The following is a 23,652-nucleotide window of genomic DNA, read 5'->3' as shown; positions in this document are numbered from 1 at the left end:
ACACCGCCCTTCCCTGAGCCTTCGGGAGCGGGAGGCAGGTGGCGGAGATCCGGGATATGAGATCCAAGATCCGGCTTGCCGGCTCCCCAGCCGCACCTCTGAAGGCAGAGCTGGCTAGAGCCGCAGGGGCGTTAGGGAGGCGGTGCGGGCGGGTTGGGGGCGGACGGGCAGGGTGTGGGCGGGGCCTCCGTGGCTTCGGGAGGGGCGTGGGTGGGTCTTCGGGACTGGAGTCGCAGCCTCCCCCGGGCGGTCTGCAGCCCCGCCCCAGCCCCTCCCTCCGGCCTGTGCGGCTGGTCCGGCGGCGGCGCCGGCGCGGGGACAGGCGGAGGCGCGGGACGTGGGGCGGCGCCGCGGGCAGGGCCGGGCGGACGGGCGCTGGCAGCGGGGGCAGCGCCGCGGGCCCCTCCGAGTGGCCTCAGTCCGGGCCTTGCCCTCTCATCCTGCTCCAACACCGTGAGTGCGACTGGGGGCCCCAAGGGTGCATTGGGTATCCCGATGTGCCTGGGTATGGGTCAGGGTCTGAGCGACCGTGTCCGTCCGAGCGTCTGTGGGTGGGGGCGCAGATGCTTTTCAAAAGCTGTTCCTGTCTCCGTCCACGTGAGGCGTGTCCATGACCAAGAGAGCAGCGGGGGGATTCTTCGGGCTATGACTGCTCACGTGAGGTCCATGTTTGCGGGGCGAAGGGGGGTGCGGGCGAGGCGGGTTAGCGCGGGTGGATGGGTGATGGTGCCTTTTAGGAGCGAGGGGTTTGGGAGCTTGTGTGTGTTGGCGGAGGGTGGCGAATGCTGCGGCCGAGGGTGGTTGAGGGTGGGTGGGGTTGCTGAGTGGGACTCTGGAATCTTATGGTTCAGCTTGTCCGAAGGTTTCCTTTCTCCATGGTGCAGGCACCTCCACCCCTCATCTCCCCCACCTCCATCCTCCTTGGGCACTCAGAGGCCCACTAGCCAGGATGGAGGACATCCCTTTCTCCTCTGGCACTGCTTGCTGGACAAGAAGCTTCGCAAGGAGCCTGTTGTAGGAAAGGACCCTGCTGGCTCCTTTGCAGTATGGGCTCCGTCTGGAGGGCCCTTGGCCCCTCCCTGGTTCTGACCTCCTCCTTACTGGACTTGGCTTAAAATACTGGACTGCAAACCTGCAGGGACAGATGGTTGCAGGTTGGAAGGGTAGGCTGCACCCCAGGGAGATCAGTCAGACTAAAGGGAGGCCCTGAGCATGTTTCTGATGTGGGGGTCTGACGTGCACTGCAGAAATCCAGGATTGGCCCCACCAGGGAAATACATCTGGGATGTTAGAGCAGGTACAGAGGTCTTCTTCACTGGTCTCCCCGTGCCAGTCTGTCTATCTCACAAGTGCCCATTCATCCTGTAATCAGGGCTCTGGTTTGCTGCAGAATTAGAATCAGAGCTGCAGGCCAGACAGGTGCCCTGCCTATCTTGGCTTGCATACCTCCAGTGACAGAGCACTTACTACCCTCTGCTGTGGGAAATCTTTCTTATGTTAAGTGGAGCTCTCTCTCCTAGAACTTCATTCACTATCTTGTTATTGCTTTAGGTTTTTGCCTTTCTGTTGAAAGGGAACTGCAGAGATTTAAACATGGCTCTTCTGTCATCAACGTATATTGAATATCTTCTATGTGCCAGGTACTGCTTCAGCCACCTAGGGGACAATGGCATTCTTGCTGAGAAAAGAACTTGAGGAAAGGGGATCATAGTTGAGATAGGATAGCTTGCCTTCAGAAAAACAGAAAAGCTGTATGGCTGGTGAAGGTGCTGAGAAGGAATGTCATGGGTGACTGAAACTCAGCAAACATTTATTTTGTAAGGAGGGTCATCCTTTAACACACCCAACCTTATGGGGGAAACTAAAAAATCAAATAATCAAGGTAGTATAAACCAAGATTTTATCATGGACATGTATTAAAATTTGTAGAGACCTTTGGCTTGAAACAGAGCCTTAGGATTCTCAGATTTTGAAAACAAAAAGACCACCTCCCTCCCAATTTACAAGTAAGTGGATGGGGAAGAACTTATCTTGTATTAGTGGAGTGACAGTGAGGGCTAAATCCTAGGTCTCCTGACTTTTTAAATCTAGATACATTTTAGAGGCAGCATCAAAGTTATAGTCATAGCTTGTATCTGAAAGGTGAAAGAAAAGTCAGAATAGAGATTACCAGGGTTCTGGCTGATGTGGTTGGGCGAATGTTGGTGCCTTCTATGGAAATGAGAAACACAGCAAGCAGAGTATGTCAGAGGAAAATGAATTGGAATAGCCCTGTGCATTTTCCCGGTAGAGATGTCCAAGATGCAGTTAAGTCTTGCTCTCTTGCCCAACTAGTCTGTGTTTGTTAATTTTTTGTTTCTCTTTCTTTACTCACTGGTTTTCCAATGTACCTATCAATCTCCTACTTGTCCCTCAAGACCCAGCCCAAATATCCCTTCCTCTGGAAACCTTTTATATTCTCTACCAAGTTAAATTCTTTCTGCCATAGAAGTTTGGAAATGACAGTGTCACAGTACTTATCATATTATAGTTGATTTATGTCTATTTCCTACAGTAGTCTGAACACTTGTGAAAGATAGGAAGCACATCTGATTCAGTTTTATGCCTCCACTCCCCACTCAAAGGGCCTGACCCAGAGAAGTTTGATTGGAGGATTCATTCCACTACTAAGAGAGTAGTGCTGAGATTGCTACTGTGAATTTCGTCTCTTTCCTTACCTACCAGTCTTTATTGAAAGGGTTCCCTGGATTTGAGGACTTTACTTCATCCAAGGTTTCTTTTGTTCCAGAGAAAGCACCAAAGCTATATCCTGCAGTCATTTGTTGTTTTGCTGAGGTCTCAAATGATCAAATACACATGGAGGCTAGTAAGTGGGAGTGAGTCATTTTTAGCAAGAGAGCCTAGCTGACCTCTTAAATACACTTTTCAGCAGTGCCTTGGGTACCTCCACCCATCACTGTGTAAGTCATGTATAACTGGGAATCTTATGAGATTGTAGGAAGAAGTAGTAGGGAAAATTAGATGCTGTTTGGGAATTTGGAGAAACTGAAGAGCCTACAAACATTTTTTGTAGATATCAAGTATCTAGTAGAGACAGCACTAGATGTCTTCATTTGTTCAAAATCAAGTTCTTGCTTTACTCCCTTGATCTGACTTCCTCTTCTCCAGCTCCCAGAAACTACACTCTTTGAGGTTAATGTCTGCTTCTTTTGGACTTAAAATCATGGGCCCTCGCTGTGGTATTTCACAATGAAGATCACTCCCTTGTTTGTGAAGCTGTTTTCTCTTTTGGCCTTCACATTTGTCTTTTCTGCTTTTCCTTCTCCTGTGGCTATACTTCTCAATCTTCTTTGCAGACTTTGCTTCCTGGGCCTGTATTAAATATTGGCATTCCTTGGATTCATTGTATTAAACACTGAACTCATCACCCTCTTGTGCAAATTAATCTTCTTCCAGTTTCCAAGCTAGAAAACTAGGAATCATTAAAATTCCTTTTTTCCCCCTAGATTTTCATATAAAACTAACCAGTTGCCAGGCCTGGTGGTGCACATCTATAATTCCAGCTGCTTGGTAGGCTGAGACAGGAGAATTACAAGTTCAAAGCCAGCTTGGGCAACTTAGTGAGACATTGTCTCAAAATAAAAAGGGCTGGGGGATATAGCTCAGTAGTAAAGCATCCCTGGGTTTAATCCTCAGTATAGCAACAATAGCAATAACAACAAAAAAACAACCAACAAATTACCAAGTTCAGTGGATTCTTTCTTATGAAATCCATTTCAACTGACTCTCTCCTGTTACCCTAATCAAGGCAGTCTTAACTTTCCACTCTTGACCCTCTAAGCTATTTTCCCCATAGCAGTAAAAAATATACTTTGATGACCTCTATGCTTAAACTTCCTTTCCCCCAGCTACCACCAAACTTTTCCTTTGTTCTTTGGATAAAACCTAAATACCTCAGCAGGGAAGGATAAAGTCTAAACTCCTTAATAGGGCCAAGGAAGCATTGTGTGATGTAGATCCTACTTACCTCTGCCTCTCATTTCTTAGCCTTCTCTTGTGACTGATGCAGCCTCCTGAGGCAGAAGGCACCATGTTCTCTGTAACTTACTCATCTTGTAGTTCTCAACTAGAATGTCACTTTCTTTCAAACTCCCTTGACCTGCAATCTCTGGACCCACCCCTGCTCTGGATCTGAGTTAGGTAATTTTTTTGTGAGTTCCTAGAACAATCTGTTTGCCCATGTGATCCTCACATTGCAGTGATCTGTTTATTAGATTGTGGAGTCCATGAAGCTGAGTTGTGACAATTTATCTTTGTATCCCCAGCAGAGGTATTGAGTGAATGCTGAATAAGGGAATGAGATGCCTTTAGAACTGAGCCATAAAGGATGGGTGGGATTAAGGATGTAGGGGTGGCAGAAAGCAGCTCAAGGAAGGAAGGTAAAATCCAGCTCTGAGTCTAAGACCCTCTTAAGTGTCTGTTATGATAAATTGCCCACTTGAACCACTGCCTGTTGGGGGGCTGATCTCTAGAGTACAGTGGGATGGGAGAGGTAGGTCTAGGAGCCCAGGAAAGGAAGAGAATCTTAGATTCAGACTGGGGTATGGCCTCATCAGTAAGTCTGGGTGGGGAACTGAAGCAGGAAGGGGAAGGGAGGGAGGAGCTATTGGTCTTGGCTATAGCCCAGTCCCCGCCCCTGTGTGACAGCCTAGGAGAGCCCTTGGGGCTTGGAGAGAGGTGGAGTCTGACATTCAGCTGCCCCAGCAGGGCTTTGCAGACCACTCCTACTCTTCCTCCTTTCTCCAGACTAGAGCTTCTGTTAGCTTTCAGCAGCTCCCCTTTCATTCTGCCACCCCTCACTCTGCCTTCCCTTTTGTTAAGTCTCCAGATTCTGGACCTGTCACATCTGGAGAGAAACTCAGGAACCCAGTGCCCATGTCAGGAGAGGATTTTCTCAGGCATGACCTTATAAACCTGTCCATGCCCACTCTCACACAAACATAAGGCATGTACAGCTCAGCCCTTCTCCTCTCCCTCCCACACTTGAAGAGGGCTCTGAACTGGCCCCTTGCATGCATTCATTCATTCGTTCATTCTCTGTCTTTAGAGAGACCCATGATACATCTAAATGGGGAAAGCATTGGTGACCTGGTCCTAGTCACAAACCTGTTTTGAAATAGTGTGGCTATTTTTCTGCCTTCCTTCATGGCCAGATTTCTGTCAAGAATTGTCTACATCTGCTATGTATGTTAACTTCACCTCCCATGCATTCTTCAATCACTCTGTCCTGGCTTCTGCCCTTACCACTCCCTCCACAACCAAATCTGGTAAACACTTCTCAGTCTTTATCTTATGCCAGACCTATCTCCCCTCCCACACCGTTTTTTTTGTTTGTTTGTTTGTTTGTTTGTTTGTTTTTAACAGAATTGGGAATTCAACTCAGGGGTGCTCTACCACATACCTAACCCTTTCCAGCCCTTTTTACTTTTTATTTTGAGATAAGGTCTTGCTAAATTGTGCAGGCTGATCTTGAACTTGTGGTCCTCCTGCCTCTGCTTTCTTAGTAGCTAGGATTGCAGACATGCATCACTATGCCCAGCAACCCCATCTTTTTCTTGAAGCTGTCTCCCCAGATCTCTTTGGTTCTACACTCTCTTGAATCTCCTCCCATTCCACCTTACTTGCCTTTGCTAGCTCTGCATCTTTGGGTGCAGCCTTTTTCTTACTCCACTCTATATCCCAAGACAGCCTCATCCATTCTCATTGCTTTAAGTGCCATCAATATGCCAATGATTCCAAATCGATAACCAGCCCAGACTTCTCTTTTGAACTCCTATGTTCTGTTCCTTACTTGACAACTGTATCTGAACATCACAGAGACACCTTAAACAGCATGCCTGGAACAAAATGCCTCAGACAACTTCTTCTTAGCTTCTGCTGTCTGTTAAAGGCCCACCATTTGCTCAAGTGAGAAATCTGGAAGTCATTATTGACATTCCTTTTTTCTTTGTATGTCCAATTCATCACGATATCCTTTTGATTCTACTCCATGACTGTTTCTCTTATCAGTCCACCTTTCTGCCTGTAGCTCTGTTAATATCCAACATCATTTTACCTGAAGACTGGGGTAGCTTCCTAATTGGTCTCCCTGATTCCACCCTTGCTTCTTTCTCTTTTCAATTCTAATAGTTACCAGAATAACTTTCTTTGTGGGGGGTGGTGGGGGATGGTGGTGGTAATACAGGATTGAATTCAGGGGCACTTGACCACTGAGCCACATCCCCAACCCTATTTTGTATTGTATTTAGAGACAAGGTCTCACTGAGCTGCTTAGCACCTCACTTTTGCTGAGGTTGGCTTTGAAGGAAATCCTTCTGCCTCAGCCTCTTGAGCTCCTGGGCTTACAGACATGAGCCACTACATCCGGCCCAGAATAACTTTCTAATTTATTTTTATTTACTTGTAAATTACATCATCTCCTTCCCCACTTTAGGATAAAATCATATTCTTAACCTGGCCTATAAATCGTTTATAATCTCATCTCAAATCTATTTCCCAAATCCACCTCTTAACCACATGGTTCATTCAGTTCTCAATGAGCTTTCTGCCTGAGAATCTTCGTATGCTTTTTCTTCAATCTAGAATGATTTTCTCCCTAATTCCTTGTTTCCCACCCTCATCCCTACCAGTTTTCTCTTATCTTCAGATTTGCTTAGGTTCACTGCTTGAAGAGCCCTTCCTTGATCTCCAGTCAGAAATGTTCTTTTACATCATATCCTCTTGGTTTTTACAGTACTCCCCCAACACTGATGTGACACCTTGTGTAATTTTATATTTACTTGTTACTTTGTTATGTTGTATAATTTTGTATTTACTTGTTACTTTGTTAATTGCCCAGCTCCTTTTTTTGTGTGGTACTGGGCATGAAACTTGGCCCCTATCCTGTTAGGTAAGCTCTCTACCACTGAGCTACACACCCAGTGCTTTTTGTTTTTTATTTCAATATAGGACCTCACTAATTTGCTCAGGCTGGCCTCAAATTTGTGATCCTGCTACCTCAACCTCCAGAGTAGCTGGGATTCTAGGCATGTGCCACCATGCCCAGTTTGGAAGGCTCTTGGAGGAGGGTTTGGGAGAGGCAGAAGAGATGAAAAGTGGGTGTGTCAGTGAAGATGGACATCCCTGTATCATGCACTTGATGTGTACTATTTCAGATTCTGAAAACAACCATTTGTGGTAGGGAATTATTATTTGCTCAATTGCATATTAGGAAACTGAGGCTTAAAGAAGGCTTGTTCAAAGTCGCACAGATGGTAAGCAAGAGACTGAGCCAGGTTAACCCAAGTCTGCTGTGAAACAGATCACCATGCTCAGGGGTCATTCATCACATCCACTTTACCTGCTCCTAGTCACTTCCCTGTCCTGTTTCTGTCAGGGAAGAGAGGGGTGAATTTCTCTGCAGGGGATTTGAATGGTGGGGATCATATGGAAAGAGGGAGTGCTGGCCTCTCTGCTGCTGACCATCTCTCTGTACACAGGCTGTTGTAAGTGGCAGGAGCCATCTGTAGTCACCATGGCAAAGAGGGAGGACAGCCCTGGCCCAGAAGTGCAGCCAATGGACAAGCAGTTCCTGGTGTGCAGCATCTGCCTGGATCGGTACCGGTGCCCCAAAGTTCTGCCTTGCCTGCATACCTTCTGTGAGAGGTGAGGGGTTGTATACTGGTGAGGGAAACATTCACTCATGGGAGGGGAAGCAGGTGATCCCCAACCTGCTGGAGAAAAGGGTTTGGATATAAGAACCTGTGAGTTCCAAAATCTGCTAATATTAGGCCAGGGTTCCTTCCCAGAAAATGTTTTTTTTTTGTTTTTTTTTTTGCTCCTTCCCAGATCCCAAGGCAGCTTTCAATATCACAGAGAAATCAGACAGTGCTGAGTTTCTCAGTCAGCTCTGGCACTGTGGATTTTGTGACCAGTAGGAGGATTATTGAAGCCAGGTCTGTCCTTTCCTGCCCATCCTCATTGTCATACTAAAGCATTGATTGAAAGGCAATTATTCCCAGCCTCTGGACTTCTAATCATCATTCATTCATTGAATATTTATTTATTCAGCAACTAGTACATATCAGACCCTGTCCCAGACATTGAGTATATGGTGATGAGCAAAAACAGATATGATCTTTTCTCTTTAGGAGCCTGAATTATAGTAGATGGGCATGGTGGCACATACCTGTAATCCCAGCAACTTGGGAGGCTAAGATAGGAGGATCTGGAGTTTGAGGCCAGCCTGAGCAACTTAATGAGACCCCTTCTCAAAATACAAACAAAAAGAGCTGAGGATGTAGCTCTATGTAGAGCGTTCCATCCCCAGTACCGCAAACAATACAAAACAAAACAAACCCCTAAAAACAAAAGACCATAGAATATTGAAGGAAATAGTAATCAAATAATTATATAGCCATATTATGGATAAATGTAATATTGCACTCTTAATTAGTGCTGCAGATAAAGTGTCAGCTATGAGAACTTGGCAGATAGGATCTGTTATAGTCCAGAGAATCAGGGAAGCTTCCCTAAGGTGCGATTCTGAGGATGAACAGGTGTTAGTTAACTAGGTAAAGGAAGTTAGAAGAGCATTCTAGGCAGGAAAGAGGACATGAAAGAAGCCACTCTCTCCAGCTCTGCTGAAACAGAGCAAGTGTGATTGAGGATGCCTGGGACGAAGCTGGAGAAGGAACTGGAGGCCAGACCATGTGTGCTTGGTATATCTGTTAGAGAATGTGTGCCTTTCCTTGAAAGCCACAGAAAGCCTTTGCAAGGTTTTATGCATGATCACATCTGTATTTTGACCATATTCTCTCTTTGGCCCTCACTCCTCATGAGTTTTTCTTGGATGTCCTGGTCCCTGGGTCCTTCTCACCATCACCTTCATCCAAACCTTCCCTCTGTTCTACCTTCACTGAAACTTGGCTCTGCCCAAGACATTGTTTCCCTTCCAGATCTGCTCTTTTGAAATTCTAGCTCCACTGCCTTTCCCCTCACTCAATAGGAAATGGTCTCAGCCTTACCACTCACAAGTTCTTCTATCAACGTGGTGACTTCATTAACCACTTATGCTTCTTAGTTCTTCATTGTTTCTTCTCTACTCCGTCTCAATGATACTCTCTCCCAGCAGTGGTCTCAGTCTGGTCATGATCTGGAATAATACCAATTTTGTGGTCATAAACTTCAGTATTCTACTTGTGTACCCCACTGCCACTACGCTATCTTTGACTCCCTAAAAAAGTCTAGCCCTCTCAACTGCTCCCTTTTCTCCGAGTCACTGACTCTTCCCTGACCTTCTTTTCTTTCCTGCCCATCCTAGATCCTATGGATGATCATCTGACTAGCACCTACATAGTTCCCTCATAACTTGGGCATTTGCTAAATCCATGACAGCTCAGTGCTGGATCAGAGCTGTAATTGGACATCTCTGCACTTTCTCCTGTACCCAGATCACTGAGTACTCCTGAAGAAAATAGGTGCCTAGGAAATTATAATAATGATAATAACAATAGCTAAAATGTATTGATTGCTGTTTGTCAGGGACTTTCACTGATTTTTTTTTTTTTTTTTTTTTTTTTTTTTTTTTGGTATCAGGGGATTGAACACTTGGCCACTGAGACACATCTCCAGCTCTATTTTGTATTTTATTTAGAGACAGGGTCTCACTGAGTTGCTTATCACCTCACCATTGCTGAGATTAGCTTTGAACTCACGATCCTCCTGTCTCAGCCTCCCAAGCTGCTGGGATTACAGGCATGTGCCACTGTGCCTGGCTTGCCAGGGACTTTATAAGTGATTTACATGTATTGATTTATTTAATCCTCACAATAGATACTTTATTACCCCCATTTTAGAGAGGAGGGAACTAAGATTCGGGGTCATTAAGTAAGAAATATGGCCAAGACTACTCAGCATGTAAATAGCTGAGATCTGAATCCAGATTTGACTGTAGAGCCTTCATTCTTCACTAGAACCCACTCATTTATCCTTTGGTCCTTGCTCTCAAAGAGCTTATGTTCTAGTAGTCATTGGATAGTAAATAAGCAAATAATCAAAAGACTTGCAGCTTCTACTAAGTATTTTGTAGTAAACAAACTGTAAGTGATGAGCTGGAGGATATTCTATGTGGTCACCAGGGATAGCTATGAGAAGGTTACATCTGACTTGAGTTCTGAGGATGAGAACAGGTAGATATGTAGATTATTGTAGGCAACAGAAAATCTGGGTAGAGACCTTAAAGAAGAAGTCATCAGAGCATATCAGAGACCAAAAACGAAGCTAGCATGTATAACTGAGTAAGGAGGAAACTGGGAGGAGATGAAATCAGTCATGGCAATTCATGGGGGCCCTTGCAGGTTTTAGGAGAGTATTTGGATTTTATTCTAAGCAGAGAGGGAAAGTATGGAGGTCCTTTCTATTTTTTTTCTTTCACAAAGTAATGTGATATAAATGAGATTTTTTTTGGGGGGGGGGCAGGTGTAGTGTGCATGCCTGTGATCCTAGCAACTTGTGGGGGCTAAAGCCGGAGGATCATTAAGGCTTGCCTAGACAACTTAGTGAGACCCTGACTCAAAATAAAAATTTTTTTAAAGTTTTTTTTAAATCCCTAGCCCTGCTAAATAAATAAATAGAGATAGATTGTTTTTTAAATAAATTAGCTTAATTTTAAAAAATATATTTTTAAAGCTCACTTTGGTTGTATGGAAAATGGAGTAAAGAAGAGTGGAAATGAAACCAGTTAGGAAACTGATGGTTATTGAAATCAGGTACACGCAACAGATAGGAAGGAGGAATTGGTAATTTAGACGGTATTTTGCAGGAGTAATGCTAGAATCAGTGAGCTGGGAGAAGAGGTTTCAGAGTTGGCGCTGTGGCAGTTGATAAGATATGGTTGGTGGTGGGAGCATGGATAGACAGCTGGGGTGAAATGGAAGAAAAGATCATTGGGGTGAGGAGGTAAGGGAATCAAGAAATCACAATGATAACAGGTCATTTTGTGTCTATCAGAGGCACCGACAATGATGGCAGAATGTGAGGGAGACAGGATGTAATAGAAGAGAGTGAGTCAGGAAAAAGACTTCAGCAATGCGGGGAGCGACTATTAGGTCAGTGGAGACAGTGACAGAGAGGGGTGGTACAGACAGAGGCATGAGTTTCAAAAGAGCTGAAGACAAATAGAATGTTCCAGTTGGGAAGAGGGGGGCTCCACCCTACCTCTGGCCCTACGGAATGTGGAGCATGAGACAAAAACCACCCTCTACTTGAGAAGACTTCAGGGAAAAGTAGGTCACGATTAAATAAGCTAATATTTGTGAAACATTTAAAATTGTGCCTGGCACGTAGTATGTGTTAAATTTTATTTCATTAGTGGAAAAGGTATAGAGAACATTAAGAGAAGAGGTTAAGGATATGAAGAGTTTGGGTAATACAGATCTTCCCTCCACAAATGTACAGTCTTCAAATACAGCTGCTTGCAGTCCTGAGGTCTGTTTCTAGTAAGTATCATGTACCCCCTGCCCCCATGGCAGTGACTAATCCCAGCCACCACCGTCTCTGACTCCTCCCTCTTTCCTCTCTTGTGCCCTTACTGCTGCTGATCTTACCTGAGGCAAGTTAGGCATCCTCTCTGGGACTTTGCCCCTGTGCTCCTCTATATCCACTTCTCCTTTTCCGCTTCCTTCCATCAGAGGATGGTATCCACTCCTCCCTTTCAGGACAACCCAAGCCATTCCCTCCATCCCCAAGACTTTGTACTGTTGGTTTGCTAATTCCTTCCATCTCTCCCTTTCTCCTGGCTCCTTCTTAAATTATAAACATGCTCAAAACTCCCAGCATAAACATAGACAAATTCTCTGTCCTCTTTCCCACCTCCAGTGCCATCCAGTCCCTCAATCCCATTCCCATTCAATTGCCTGACTTCCCCTTTACTCTTCAACTTTTATCAGTCAAGCTTTTCTTCTCTCACAACTCCTTTACTATTTTTGTTTTCCTCTCATGAAGAAAAGTACCCTCACATTTGTCACGTTCAGTGGGCATTTCAGTCCTCACCCTATCGGATTCCTCAGCTGCATTCCACCCTGGTTAATATTCATTCCTGTTTGGACTCATCTTGTTGCCCTAACGCTGCTGCACCTCTGGCCTTTCTGCTCTCCTTGTTCCATATATGCTGAATGATCCGTCCCTCTCTCCTATCACTATTTATCCCTTCTTGACTGATTTCATCCTGTTCCTTGAATATAAAAGCCATCTAAGTATTGATGGCAGCCCCATTTCTATTTCTAACCTGTCTTCTCTCCAACTGTCTACTGGTACCCTCTACCTGGATAGTCCACTGTTTCACTAAGCCAAACTGGAAAATGCCAAACTTCCTATAAGTTACTCCTCTCTGTTTCTCATCCTCTTGAATATCACTACTATCCACTCAGGTACCTAAGCTAAGAACCCAGGATCCAGCCAACATTCATCTCATTTCACATAACAATCAACACTTTTCACTTGTTAAACTTAAATACTTCTCAAATTTGTTCCCACCTCATAGTCCCAAACAATGTTGCCACTGCCTAAATCCAGGTCTCCCTCACCTCTTTCCTAGACTACTGTAAGAGTATACTGCTTAAGTACATGCTTTTCTTTGCTTTGCATTTAAATCCAGGCTCCAGAGCTCACTAGTTTTGTTACCTTGGACCACTTGCCCTTTCTGAGCCTCTTAACATAAAGTGAAAAGTATAGCACCTGATATACATGTACTTATTAATAAATGATAACTAGAAGATGTCTCCTTCCCTTCAAATTTACCCTTTACCCAGGTTGGTGCCAAGGAGTTTAAAAAAATGCAAACCTGACTATCCCATGTTCTTGTAGCTCCCTCTTGCTACTGGAATTAACATCACGTTCCTTGACTTCTCTTAACATTCCTTGGATTGAACTTTGTCTCCAGTCAGTTCAAACTGCTTCTAGATCCCCGTAGACTGTGCTGATTCTTGATTTCTTCTATATCTGGACCACCCTTCCTCCTCTTCTTGTATCTTTCTCTGCTCTGGCTAATAATTATTTATCCATGAAGATTTTGGTTACATTACTTCCTCTATAGCCTTTCCTGGGCCATCTTCTCCACTCACCTAAGCCAGATATATTTCCTCATGACTACATCTACTATGTTCCTTGTATTAATGATAAGTAATACTAGTAGCCTACCTTATGTAGCACTTTGGTAAGTCAGGCATTTTACATTTAGTCCTCTTTAAATGTAAGCAAGTCCTTTACATTTACTCCTCTGACAGACCCTGTGAAGTCTTCACTGTCTCCATTCTACAAAGGAAGAGTCCTTGGCTCATAAAAGTTAAGTAACTTGTCAGGGTTCACACTATATAATCAGTCATTGACCTAAGAGTTAAACCCAGGCAGCCTAGCTCCAGGACTCATGCCCTTAATCATTACACTATTAAATGCTTTAAATTCTGTATTTCTGTGATTTTGTTTTTCTCTGAAGCCTAGAACTATTTTAAGGGCAAGCACTGTGCTTTAGCTTTTTATCCCCAGAGCCTGGCTCAAATTAGGCAAGAGTGGGAAGCCGGTAAATGTTTAATGAGTTAAAGGAGGGTGGGGAGGCTAGTTGTACATTTTCTTGAGGTTTTATAAACACCTGTGAAAGGTAAAACTGTGTTTGTGCATACTGTGAGGAATGCAGCTATGTCTGCTATTCTGAGAGCACCCAGGGATATATTTCAATTCAGTCATGAAAGGCCTTTTATACCTGCTGGCAGATGAAGTATATGTGTGTCAATCACAGAGGTTTCAAAATGAAGTGTAATTATGGCACACCTGTAAGGAGGGGGGTTCACACCTATGGGGGGAGGAAGTAGAGGCTGCCCCACCCCAATCCTTTAACTGCCCCTTCTTCCTGGTCAGATGTCTCCAGAACTACATCCCTGCCCAGAGCCTGACGCTGTCCTGCCCGGTGTGTCGGCAGACGTCCATCCTCCCCGAGCAGGGTGTCTCAGCACTGCAGAACAACTTCTTCATCAGCAGCCTCATGGAGGCCATGCAGCAAGCACCCGATGGGGCTCACGACCCCGAGGACCCCCACCCCCTCAGCGCTGTGGCTGGCCGCCCTCTCTCCTGCCCCAACCATGAAGGCAAGGTGGGCCCAAGCGAGGCCCAGTGAGGCCAGGACTTGGGGTGGGAGGAGGAGGAAAGGCAATGGCAGGGAGCCAAGTGACTGTGGGTGAGAGGTGTTTCTCTAGATGAGTGTCCAGGTAGGGGGTGCACTTGGAAGGTGAGGGGCATGGAGGGCATATGGGAAGGGGAGAGGGCAAAAGAGTTGTAGAGTTTGGCTGTTGCCTCACCAGAGTCCTTGTACCGCCAGACGATGGAATTTTACTGTGAGGCCTGTGAGACAGCCATGTGCGGAGAGTGCCGCGCAGGAGAGCATCGGGAGCATGGCACAGTGCTGCTGCGGGACGTGGTGGAGCAGCACAAGGCAGCCCTGCAGCGCCAGCTTGAGGCTGTGCGTGGCCGGTAGGCACTGGGTGGGGCCCAAGGCTGGTGAGGCTGTGGTGATGGTATCTCAATAGTGGCAGGGTAGGTGTCCTGGGGAGGGGAGAGAAAGGGTCTGGGAGGGCAGAAATAGAAGTCTCAAGAAGGTATCAATTAAGGATCTCCCAGAGGGTAGCAGTTAGGGTCCTCAGGGAAAAGGGATGGTCTGTTTTATGAGATGTTTCCATTCCCCAGCTTGCCCCAGTTGTCTACAGCTATTGCCTTAGTCGGGGGCATCAGCCAGCAGTTGCAAGAGCGCAAGGCAGAAGCCCTGGCCCAGATCAGTGCAGCCTTCGAGGACCTGGAGCAAGCGCTACAGCAGCGCAAGCAGGCTCTGGTCAGCGACTTGGAGACTATTTGTGGGGCCAAGCAGAAGGTGTGTCTGCTTACCCTTTCCAATCATTGTCTATTGTGAGATGTCTACTTGCCTCCATTGCCCTCCCCCTCCACATCTTCCACAGCAGCCTTCCCTTTACCCAACCTCTGTTTTCTGTCTCCTAACATGGCCTTATAGATGCTGTCGGCATCTCCCTTATCCACATACATCTCTTTGTATTTCTTTCATGCCATGGTACTATTAAGTTCATCAGTAGTTGCAGAGTTTCCCTTGGTGCCAGTCTGCACAGCCATTCCTCCCCTCTCGCCTCCTCAGGTGTTGCAAACCCAGTTAGACACACTGCGCCAGGGTCAGGAGCACATCGGCAGTAGTTGCAGCTTCGCGGAGCAGGCACTGCGTCTGGGCTCTGCCCCGGAGGTGTTACTGGTGCGCAAGCACATGCGAGAGAGGCTGGCAGCTCTGGCAGCTCAGGCCTTCCCAGAACGGCCACATGAGAATGCACAGCTAGAACTGGTCCTTGAGGTTGATGGGCTGCGAAGATCGGTGCTTAATCTGGGCGCATTGCTCACCACCAGTGCCACTGCACACGAGACAGTGGCCACAGGCGAGGGCCTGCGCCAGGCACTAGTGGGCCAACCCGCCTCGCTCACCGTCACTACCAAAGACAAAGACGGGCGGCTGGTGCGCACAGGCAGCGCTGAGCTACGAGCAGAGATCACAGGCCCGGACGGCACGCGCCTTCCGGTGCCAGTGGTGGACCACAAGAACGGCACTTATGAGCTAGTGTACACTGCACGCACTGAAGGCGAGCTGCTCCTCTCAGTGCTGCTCTACGGGCAGCCAGTGCGTGGCAGCCCCTTCCGTGTGCGTGCCCTGCGTCCTGGGGACCTGCCACCTTCCCCTGACGACGTGAAGCGCCGTGTCAAGTCCCCTGGTGGACCAGGCAGCCATGTGCGCCAGAAGGCAGTGCGTAGGCCCAGCTCCATGTACAGCACAGGTGGCAAACGGAAGGAGAACCCAATTGAGGATGAGCTCGTCTTCCGTGTTGGTACAGATGGCCAAGGGTAGAGCCAAATGGGGGAGGGCTCAGGCAGGGGGCGGGGCAAGGAGGAGAGGAGGTTCGAAATGATATCCTTTCCTCTCTCATCCCTCCCCCAGGCAGTCGTGGAAGAGAGAAGGGTGAATTCACTAATTTACAAGGTGTGTCTGCAGCTAGCAGTGGTCGCATTGTGGTAGCAGACAGCAACAATCAGTGTATCCAGGTAAGTACCCTAGTAAGTGCCTCTACCTCTCACCAAAAAGGGTTTCTCAAACTACCACCTTTTGAAAAAATGGAGGGTACAGGTCACCTCTTGAAAGATGAAACCCTGCATATAGTACCATTCACCTGTCTCCACAGGCCACTACAGCAACCAGTACCTTCAGTCAGACACCAGGGTTTCCTGTGCTTGCAGCCACTACCTCCCAGGCCATGGCTCACATTAGATCAGATCCTGGACCTCAAGAATCTGGTCATTACCCTTCCCCTCTGCCTCTTGAGCTGCCAGCTGGCAGGCTTACTTTCTCCCTTTTGTCCTAGTGGTCAGAATGTAGCCTGCCTTGTCATGCTATCTTCCCACATATCAGCCTGGCTCCAGGGGGAATACTGTCTGCATGGAGTCTCTTAAATCATTTAGTTAGCTAGACATTTAAATGGGGGGGGGGACTAACTTGACCAAAGAGGATACCTTCCAGCGGCTAGTGCGACCCCACAGGTGGTCCTGTTCCTGCCTACTTAGTACCTCACACAGTTGATTAAGGCATCTGCCACCTTGAATAGACATGGGCACTGATGCATTGTGAGCTTTTTAAAACCAGGAAACATGTCTTTTTTTCTCTACTCCTTGTAATATGTCTAGAGCCCAGTATAGGGGTCAGTAGTGGAATAAACAGTTAAAAGCTCAGGCTTTGAAACCAGAAACCTGGGCTTGAATCCCAGCTCTGCCACGTACTAACAAGTCATGTGACCTCTTTGAGCTGTAGTTAACTCATGTATAAAATTAGGAAAAGCATCTCTCAGGGTTGCTGGCAATATTAAGTGATGTAATGTACTGTATCTGACACCTAGTGAACCTTCTAATATTAGCTGTTGTTAAAAATATCATTGTCCAGGTGAAGGCTGTAAACAAAGGCAAGGACGCAGGAAAGTGCTAGAAGGGACTGTTCAGAGAACTGGAAGGATACCAACAGGGCTGCAAGTAGATTACTATTAGGAACTGGGGGTAGCTGAGGTCAGATTGTAAATGGTTTGGAGATGATGCTGTGGAATTTTGGTTTTATACCACAGGGAATTATTTCTAACTACCATATTCTTCAGTTATTAGAAATATGTTATTGGGTAGCAAAATTTTCCTGAAGATCCCTACCTCATAATAGCTATACTTTTAAATTTCCTGATCCAGCTCTGCTAAAGTCTTTTATTTCAGTGACAGCTCCTCTCTGGCCCCTGCTTTCCACTTAGCAGGCTAAAGGTACCAAGAACGCTTCTGTGGCCAGATTCTCAGTCCTAACCAGCTCCCTTTATTCCTACCCTATTCCTAAGGGTAGAGGATCTGAGAATCCCATTGCAGCACAGGGAGGCATTTGGGCTAACCCTGGATGGTGAGGTAGGGCTGGGGAGCAGGTGGTAGGAGAACAGGTGCTGAGTCTTTACTTGGGTAGACCTTCCACCTTCCAATTCCTTGTATCACCTTATGGCACAAAAGTTGAGATTTGGGACACATCTTTCCTGGTGTGAAACAAATGGTGCTCACATGGTCACATACACAGAAAAATGGATGTTGCTTTGTATTCCATAGAGAGGAGATATGGCTGTCCTTTATTTAAGGGTGAAGAATTGAGAGCGAAGGCCTCAAACATCTGATTTCTATTCCCACCTCTGCCCCAATATCATATCTCAGATGCCAAAGATGAGATTTTGCTCCTCTTACTCTAGGGTCCTCAGAACTAGTATGGACTGGGATCCCAGATAGGGTGCAAGACCTCACTTTGTTCATAAGGTTTGGGATCCTTGTGAATTTTTTTTTTTCTTTTGGTTCTTCTGTGGTGTAGGGTGAAGCAAAGCCCATCATTGGAACCACACTGATAGAGCAGAAAAAGCTCTGTGATTTTGAAGGAAGAATTTAATTTGTGTATATTATGTCATTGTCTTAATCCAAACATTTTGTCAGCTCTTCATGAAAAATCCTCTTTCCCTTCAGTCAGAATGTTGGTCAGTTTCCTTCTCTGACCTCCCTTAGCATCTTGCTATAGCAGTTTTCATAGTTTGCTAGAAGCATTAGTTTGTTCTATTATCATTTTAGTTCTTTTGATTTTTGTCTGGTTTTATTTTATTTTGTTTCTCTCACTTAGATTACTAAAGTCAGGGATCTACTTATTACTCCTAGGGCATAGGAGAAATATTAAGGACCAAACTAGGACACCAGCAGATTCTAAACATATCAGGGAAGCAAATATGATGAGTTATCAGATGTTGAGGAAGAAGGAAGGATCAAGAATAACAGGTCTAGCTGGGTGCAGTGGCACATGCCTGTAATTCCCACAGCTCAGGAGGCTGAGGCAGGAGGATGACAAGGTCAAAGCCAGCCGAAGCAACTAGTAAGGCCCTCAGCAACTTAATGAGACTCTGTTTCAGAATAAAAAATAAAAATGTCTGTGAATGTGGCTAAGTGGTTAAGCACCCCGGGTTCAATTCCCCAGTACAAATAAATAAATAAATAAATAAATAAAAGAATGGCAGGACTTTGCCAGGCAAGATGGCACATGCCTGTAATCCCAGTAGCTCAGGAGACTGAGACAGGAGGATTATAAGCTTGAGGCCATCCTCAGCAACTTAGAGAGATCCTCAACAACTTAGTGAGACCATATCTCAAAAAATAAAAAGGACTAGGAATGTGACTCATTGGTAAACTGCCCTGATTTCAATTTCCAGTTCCAAAAAGAAAAAAGAAAGATGATAGTACTTGATGGAATGGGTGCATGGTTGTCATTCAGGAGCAGGCCCTGGTATATGTTGATGGGTTCACTTTCTCACATTAAGTTTGTGGTAGCTATACAGCATCTGAGTGGAGATATCCAGTTTAGGTCCAAGATTTACCTGGGAACTTCATTTGTTTGGTGAGTGTCCTCTCAATTCTGAAAGCTATATCTCTGCTGAAAATTCAGCAGCAAGCGAAACAGAGGCAGTCCCTTTCCTTTGTGGGCTTTAAATCCTTAGAAAGGGATGCAGATATTTAACAGGTAATTAATCACAAAGTGACAGCTAAATATAAAGAGCACCGTAAAGCATGCATCAAGGAGACCTAACTTTACATGTATATATTGATTTGTGGAGGGTAGGGGCTGGTCATTAAAGGTTCTCAGAAGAAGTGACCTGGGAATTCTAAGAATCCAAAGATGAGTAGAAGTTTTCCAAGTGTAAGAGCTGGTATGAGATAGGATGGGAAGAACATGGCCTTGCAAAGCCTCATCTGTCTACCGAGCTGTGTAGACTGTAGGAGGCACTGACCAGATGGTACCTTTTAGTCCCTCTCACTTCTGGTCTTTAGCTTGTGATACTTCCCTTCTCATGCTGTCAAGTGATGTCCTGATGCAGAGGAACAGTACAGAACCCATGTGCTGTGCTGGCTGGCCAGATAAAGGCTTGCTGGAAGGTCTGCATCAGGAGGAGGTGATGTCTGTTGATGGCACCAGTTAAAACAGCCCCAGAGATCTAAGACATGGGGGTGGGGCTGAGTCGGGGAACCCCGCCCATCAAGAAGGGAGCAGGTCTGGATCAAAGAGCAAGGCCAAAGTTCAGAACTTGGGTTCTCAAAGGCCGCTCCTTCCTGACTCTGTTAATTCATCTTGTATCCCCAGAGCCTGTAACAAAGCAGAGTATAGGAGAATTATGCAGTGAACAATGTTTTGGCTGTGAAGGAGAAGCCGGAAGGCTTAGTTTAAGAGGGAAGGAGGATTAAATGAGGTGCTTCTAGGATGGAGAGACCTAAGCATGCAGGGCAGCTGAGGTGGAGGAGGTAGAAGAGGAAAAGTTGAAAGGTTCATTCTATCTAGGAGGAGGGTTACCTTGTCAGCCCTACAGCCTGAATGGAGTAATCCTTGTACACTTTTTCCTCCTTCACCTACTCCTTTCCAGTCTGCTGTGAAGTCCTGTTGAGTCTTCCTCCTATCTACTTCCCTTCAGCCTATATCCTTGATCCAAGCCTTCATCATTTCTCACTTAGACTCCTTTAGCAGCCTCTGACTGGTTGACTAGCTTCCAGCCCTGTAACCAGAGTGCTCTTTCTTAAAAGTAAATTTGATCTTGTCACTTCCATATCCAGATATTTTCATTGACTGCTTATTACACCTAGGATAAAACATAACTCCTCTTGGTCACCAGAGTGTTCCCCTCAATCCAGCCACACAGGACATGTCCTTGAGCAGTGCCCATACTCAACTCTGTGCTTTCACACACTGTTCACTCCATTTCCTATTCCTTTTTTTTTTTTTTTTTGGCTGATTTTGGTTCATCATTTGGCATCATTTTTAGACTATTAGCTCCAATATCCCCTTCTCTTGGTGTCTTTCCTCACCATTCCTCCCAACCCCTTTCATCTCATAATCCCCTTCACACCTTTGCTGCATGTTCCCTGAGGTATGCTGTCACATTTGGTGTCAGTGAGTGCTTGTTGAATGACTGAATAAATGGGGGGTTTCCTCCCTCAGGATCCTGCTTTCTTCCCTCTGTGCCTACAGTGTTTCCCCTCCTCCCTGCTCCCTCCCTTGCTCCTCTGCTCTAGGTTTTCTCCAATGAGGGCCAGTTCAAGTTCCGATTTGGGGTCCGAGGGCGCTCACCTGGGCAGCTGCAGCGCCCCACAGGTGTGGCAGTGGACACCAATGGAGACATTATCGTGGCAGACTATGACAACCGTTGGGTCAGCATCTTCTCCCCTGAGGGCAAATTCAAGGTGAGAAGCCCGCACTTGCTGTACTTGGTACCCTTGGTGTCCAGCTCAGCTGACCATGCTCGTGCCTCTTGCTGGTCAGGGCCTGAAATGGTCCAATCCTGCCTCTTGTTGCTCTCTGGTCCATCCTCACCCAAGGTTCTGGTCTGATGTAGGACCTGGAATGCTTTCCCCATTAGTTGGGATAAAGCCCCTTATGGTACCTCCTATCTCCAGACCAAGATTGGAGCCGGCCGCCTCATGGGGCCCAAAGGAGTGGCTGTAGACCGGAATGGACATATCATTGTGGTTGACAACAAATCTTGCTGTGTCTTCACCTTCCAACCGAATGGCAAGCTGGTTGGACGTTTTGGGGGCCGTGGGGCTACTGACCGCCACTTTGCAGGTATGGGAGGACAACTGTAAGATCTATCCCAATATGTCCCAGAAAACTCCCCTGGATACCCTAACTCTATAAAGACCCATTCTCCTCTATCTTGGACCCTTTAGCATACCCTAATGTCATCATCCCAGAGACGGATTATCTCAGCCCTAGAGACTGTGTCATTCCAGATACTCTTTCTTGTCCCACTCAGTACCTGAGCTTAATGCCCTAACAACCATTTTCTATTTCAGGGCCCCATTTTGTGGCTGTGAACAACAAGAACGAGATTGTAGTAACGGATTTCCATAACCATTCAGTGAAGGTCAGTGTCTTCCCTCACTCCATGACTACTGTCCCAGTGTCCTTTCCTCTTCCATAAGACTCCTTTCTCTCTCATCTCCTTTTTTCCCTCTTGAAATAATTCACGGAACCAATAAGCATTTATGGCATGGCTACTTTGTCCTACACACTATGCTAGAAGCTGGGGTTACAGTAATGAACAAAGCAAACACATTCTCTATCTTCTTGGTTTGTCAGGTAGGAAAGAGAAGATGGTAACTAGGAAATTACAATATGATATGATAGGTTCTGTAATAGGGAGGTGCAGGGAACTGTGGATGAGTATTTGATTCAGAGGAGACTGTTTGGGGAAGAACTAAAGCACAAATGAGAATTAACCAGAGGTAGAGAAAGAAGAGATTGTTTGAGGCAGAGGGCAAGGAGGAGCCAGGAATGGGAAATGGACACCCTTAGGGGTGTTCAAGAAACCAGATGTATTTCAGAGTGAATTTGAGGAGGGCACTGCTCCAAGGTGAGGGTGAGGCCCATGTGCCCTGTTAAGGGGCTTACTCTCTTCTCAGTAGCTCTAGAGTGTCCTTGAAGGATTGCAGGCAGAAGAGTGATGCAATCCTATGTGTCTTAGAAAGATCACTGTGGCTCTCAAATCCCCATTTCTGCATCTGTGCAAATAGGGTAGTCTTTTGCCTATCTCCTCTGGGGCAGGAAGATTAGTCTCACAGTGGTCCAGATGAGAACTTGGGTCATGATAAAGTATGTACATAAAGTATAGTACAGATTTGAGAGGGATTTGAGATAGAGTCAAGGGTTGTGTGAACTGTTTGGCTGTCAAGCAGAGAATATGATAGAGTTGAGAGCGACGCATGCCATTGGGTGGTACCAGTCATGGAGTTTGAGAACTCTGACAGCTGCTTTCTCAGGGAAGATGTGCTGCTTAATTTGATATGTTTAGTGGACATCTGCTGAGCCATCCAAGAGGTGGTAGGCTATGTGGATTTGAAACCTGGGAATAAGATCTGAGCTGCTACTATAGATCTGGGGATCCTCAACCCTAGTGCTTCACCCCATCCTTCTCCAGGGACCCGCCCTCTGCCTGAGGCCAGGTCTCCAGTCCCTAGCCCCTTCCCCCGCCAGGTATACAGTGCCGATGGAGAGTTCCTCTTCAAGTTTGGCTCCCATGGTGAGGGCAACGGGCAGTTCAACGCTCCCACAGGAGTAGCTGTGGACTCCAATGGGAACATCATTGTGGCAGACTGGGGCAACAGCCGTATCCAGGTGAGTGAGGCCTAGGGATAGCATGAGAGCGAGGTTTCCTGCTTTGCCCTTGTGCCCCTCCCGCAAGCAGCCTCTTACTGTCTGACCTTACCTTTCCCTTCATTTTCCACTCCTTCCCCAGGTGTTCGACAGCTCTGGCTCCTTCCTGTCCTATATCAACACTTCTGCAGAGCCACTGTATGGCCCACAGGGCTTGGCACTGACCTCGGATGGCCACGTGGTGGTGGCTGATGCTGGCAACCACTGCTTTAAGGCCTATCGCTACCTCCAGTAGCTACACAGGGGCCCTGCCTGGCTCATGGAGGGACGGACAAAGGGGTGATTGGACAAGAGGGTCTGGCTGGGAGGTGGGCCAGATCTGGCAGCACTGAATGTGGGCTGTGGGCGTGGGTGCGCCCATACCTTCCCTTTCCTCCCCAAACCCCATGGTTGCACTTTATTTATTCGGTTCTTGCTTTGGTGACTGGGTGGGCCTGGACTGTGGTCCTAAGGATGTGTGCAGAGCTTCACCTTATCCCCTTTACACACCTCCCCTGACCCCTCAGTCTGCTCTCTGCCCCACTGCCTGGGGCCAGAACAGCCTCTTACTCCAGGACAGAAGTCCCTCTGGTTGTCTCCCTACCACCCTTTACACACTGACAGAGACAGCAATACCCCACCCCCCATATTAAATAAATGTCTTCACCAAGATGTTTTTGCTGGGTTCTTGTGGGGTGGGACTGTGAAGGATGGGATGTCGGGACCAGCTCTGAACTAAAAGGTAGACAAACAGGTAGGCAGGGTACCCACCTTTCCCATGGGCCCCGTATTTTGAAACC

The 23,652-nt window shown here is 46.5% G+C and overlaps 1 protein-coding gene across 3 annotated transcripts; it reads left to right on the top strand.

Annotated features, from left to right (window-relative positions):
* The first annotated feature begins 225 nt into the window (after positions 1-225).
* Positions 226-23,524, top strand: TRIM3 (tripartite motif containing 3). 3 transcript variants are annotated; one of them, XM_081278802.1, is made up of 12 exons: positions 270-453; positions 7,539-7,704; positions 13,951-14,182; positions 14,408-14,559; positions 14,773-14,953; positions 15,230-15,962; positions 16,073-16,176; positions 20,734-20,901; positions 21,115-21,283; positions 21,514-21,584; positions 22,694-22,834; positions 22,956-23,524. In XM_081278802.1, the coding sequence occupies exons 2-12, from the start codon at positions 7,574-7,576 to the stop codon at positions 23,106-23,108; spliced, it is 2,235 nt and encodes a 744-aa protein (XP_081134928.1). In that variant the 5' UTR covers positions 270-453; positions 7,539-7,573; the 3' UTR covers positions 23,109-23,524. The 3 variants fall into 3 exon arrangements, with proteins under 3 accessions (XP_081134929.1, XP_081134928.1, XP_081134930.1); XM_081278803.1 differs by lacking the exon at positions 7,539-7,704 and having other exon boundaries at positions 226-453; XM_081278804.1 differs by lacking the exons at positions 270-453; positions 7,539-7,704 and having other exon boundaries at positions 13,966-14,177.
* The last annotated feature ends 128 nt before the right edge of the window (positions 23,525-23,652 follow it).

The sequence above is a fragment of the Spermophilus citellus genome, assembly GCF_964194105.1.
Source record: "Spermophilus citellus genome assembly, chromosome: 2".
Taxonomy (NCBI): domain Eukaryota; kingdom Metazoa; phylum Chordata; class Mammalia; order Rodentia; family Sciuridae; genus Spermophilus; species Spermophilus citellus.
Note: the sequence above shows the minus strand (reverse complement) of the source record. Positions and strands in the feature narration are given on the sequence as shown.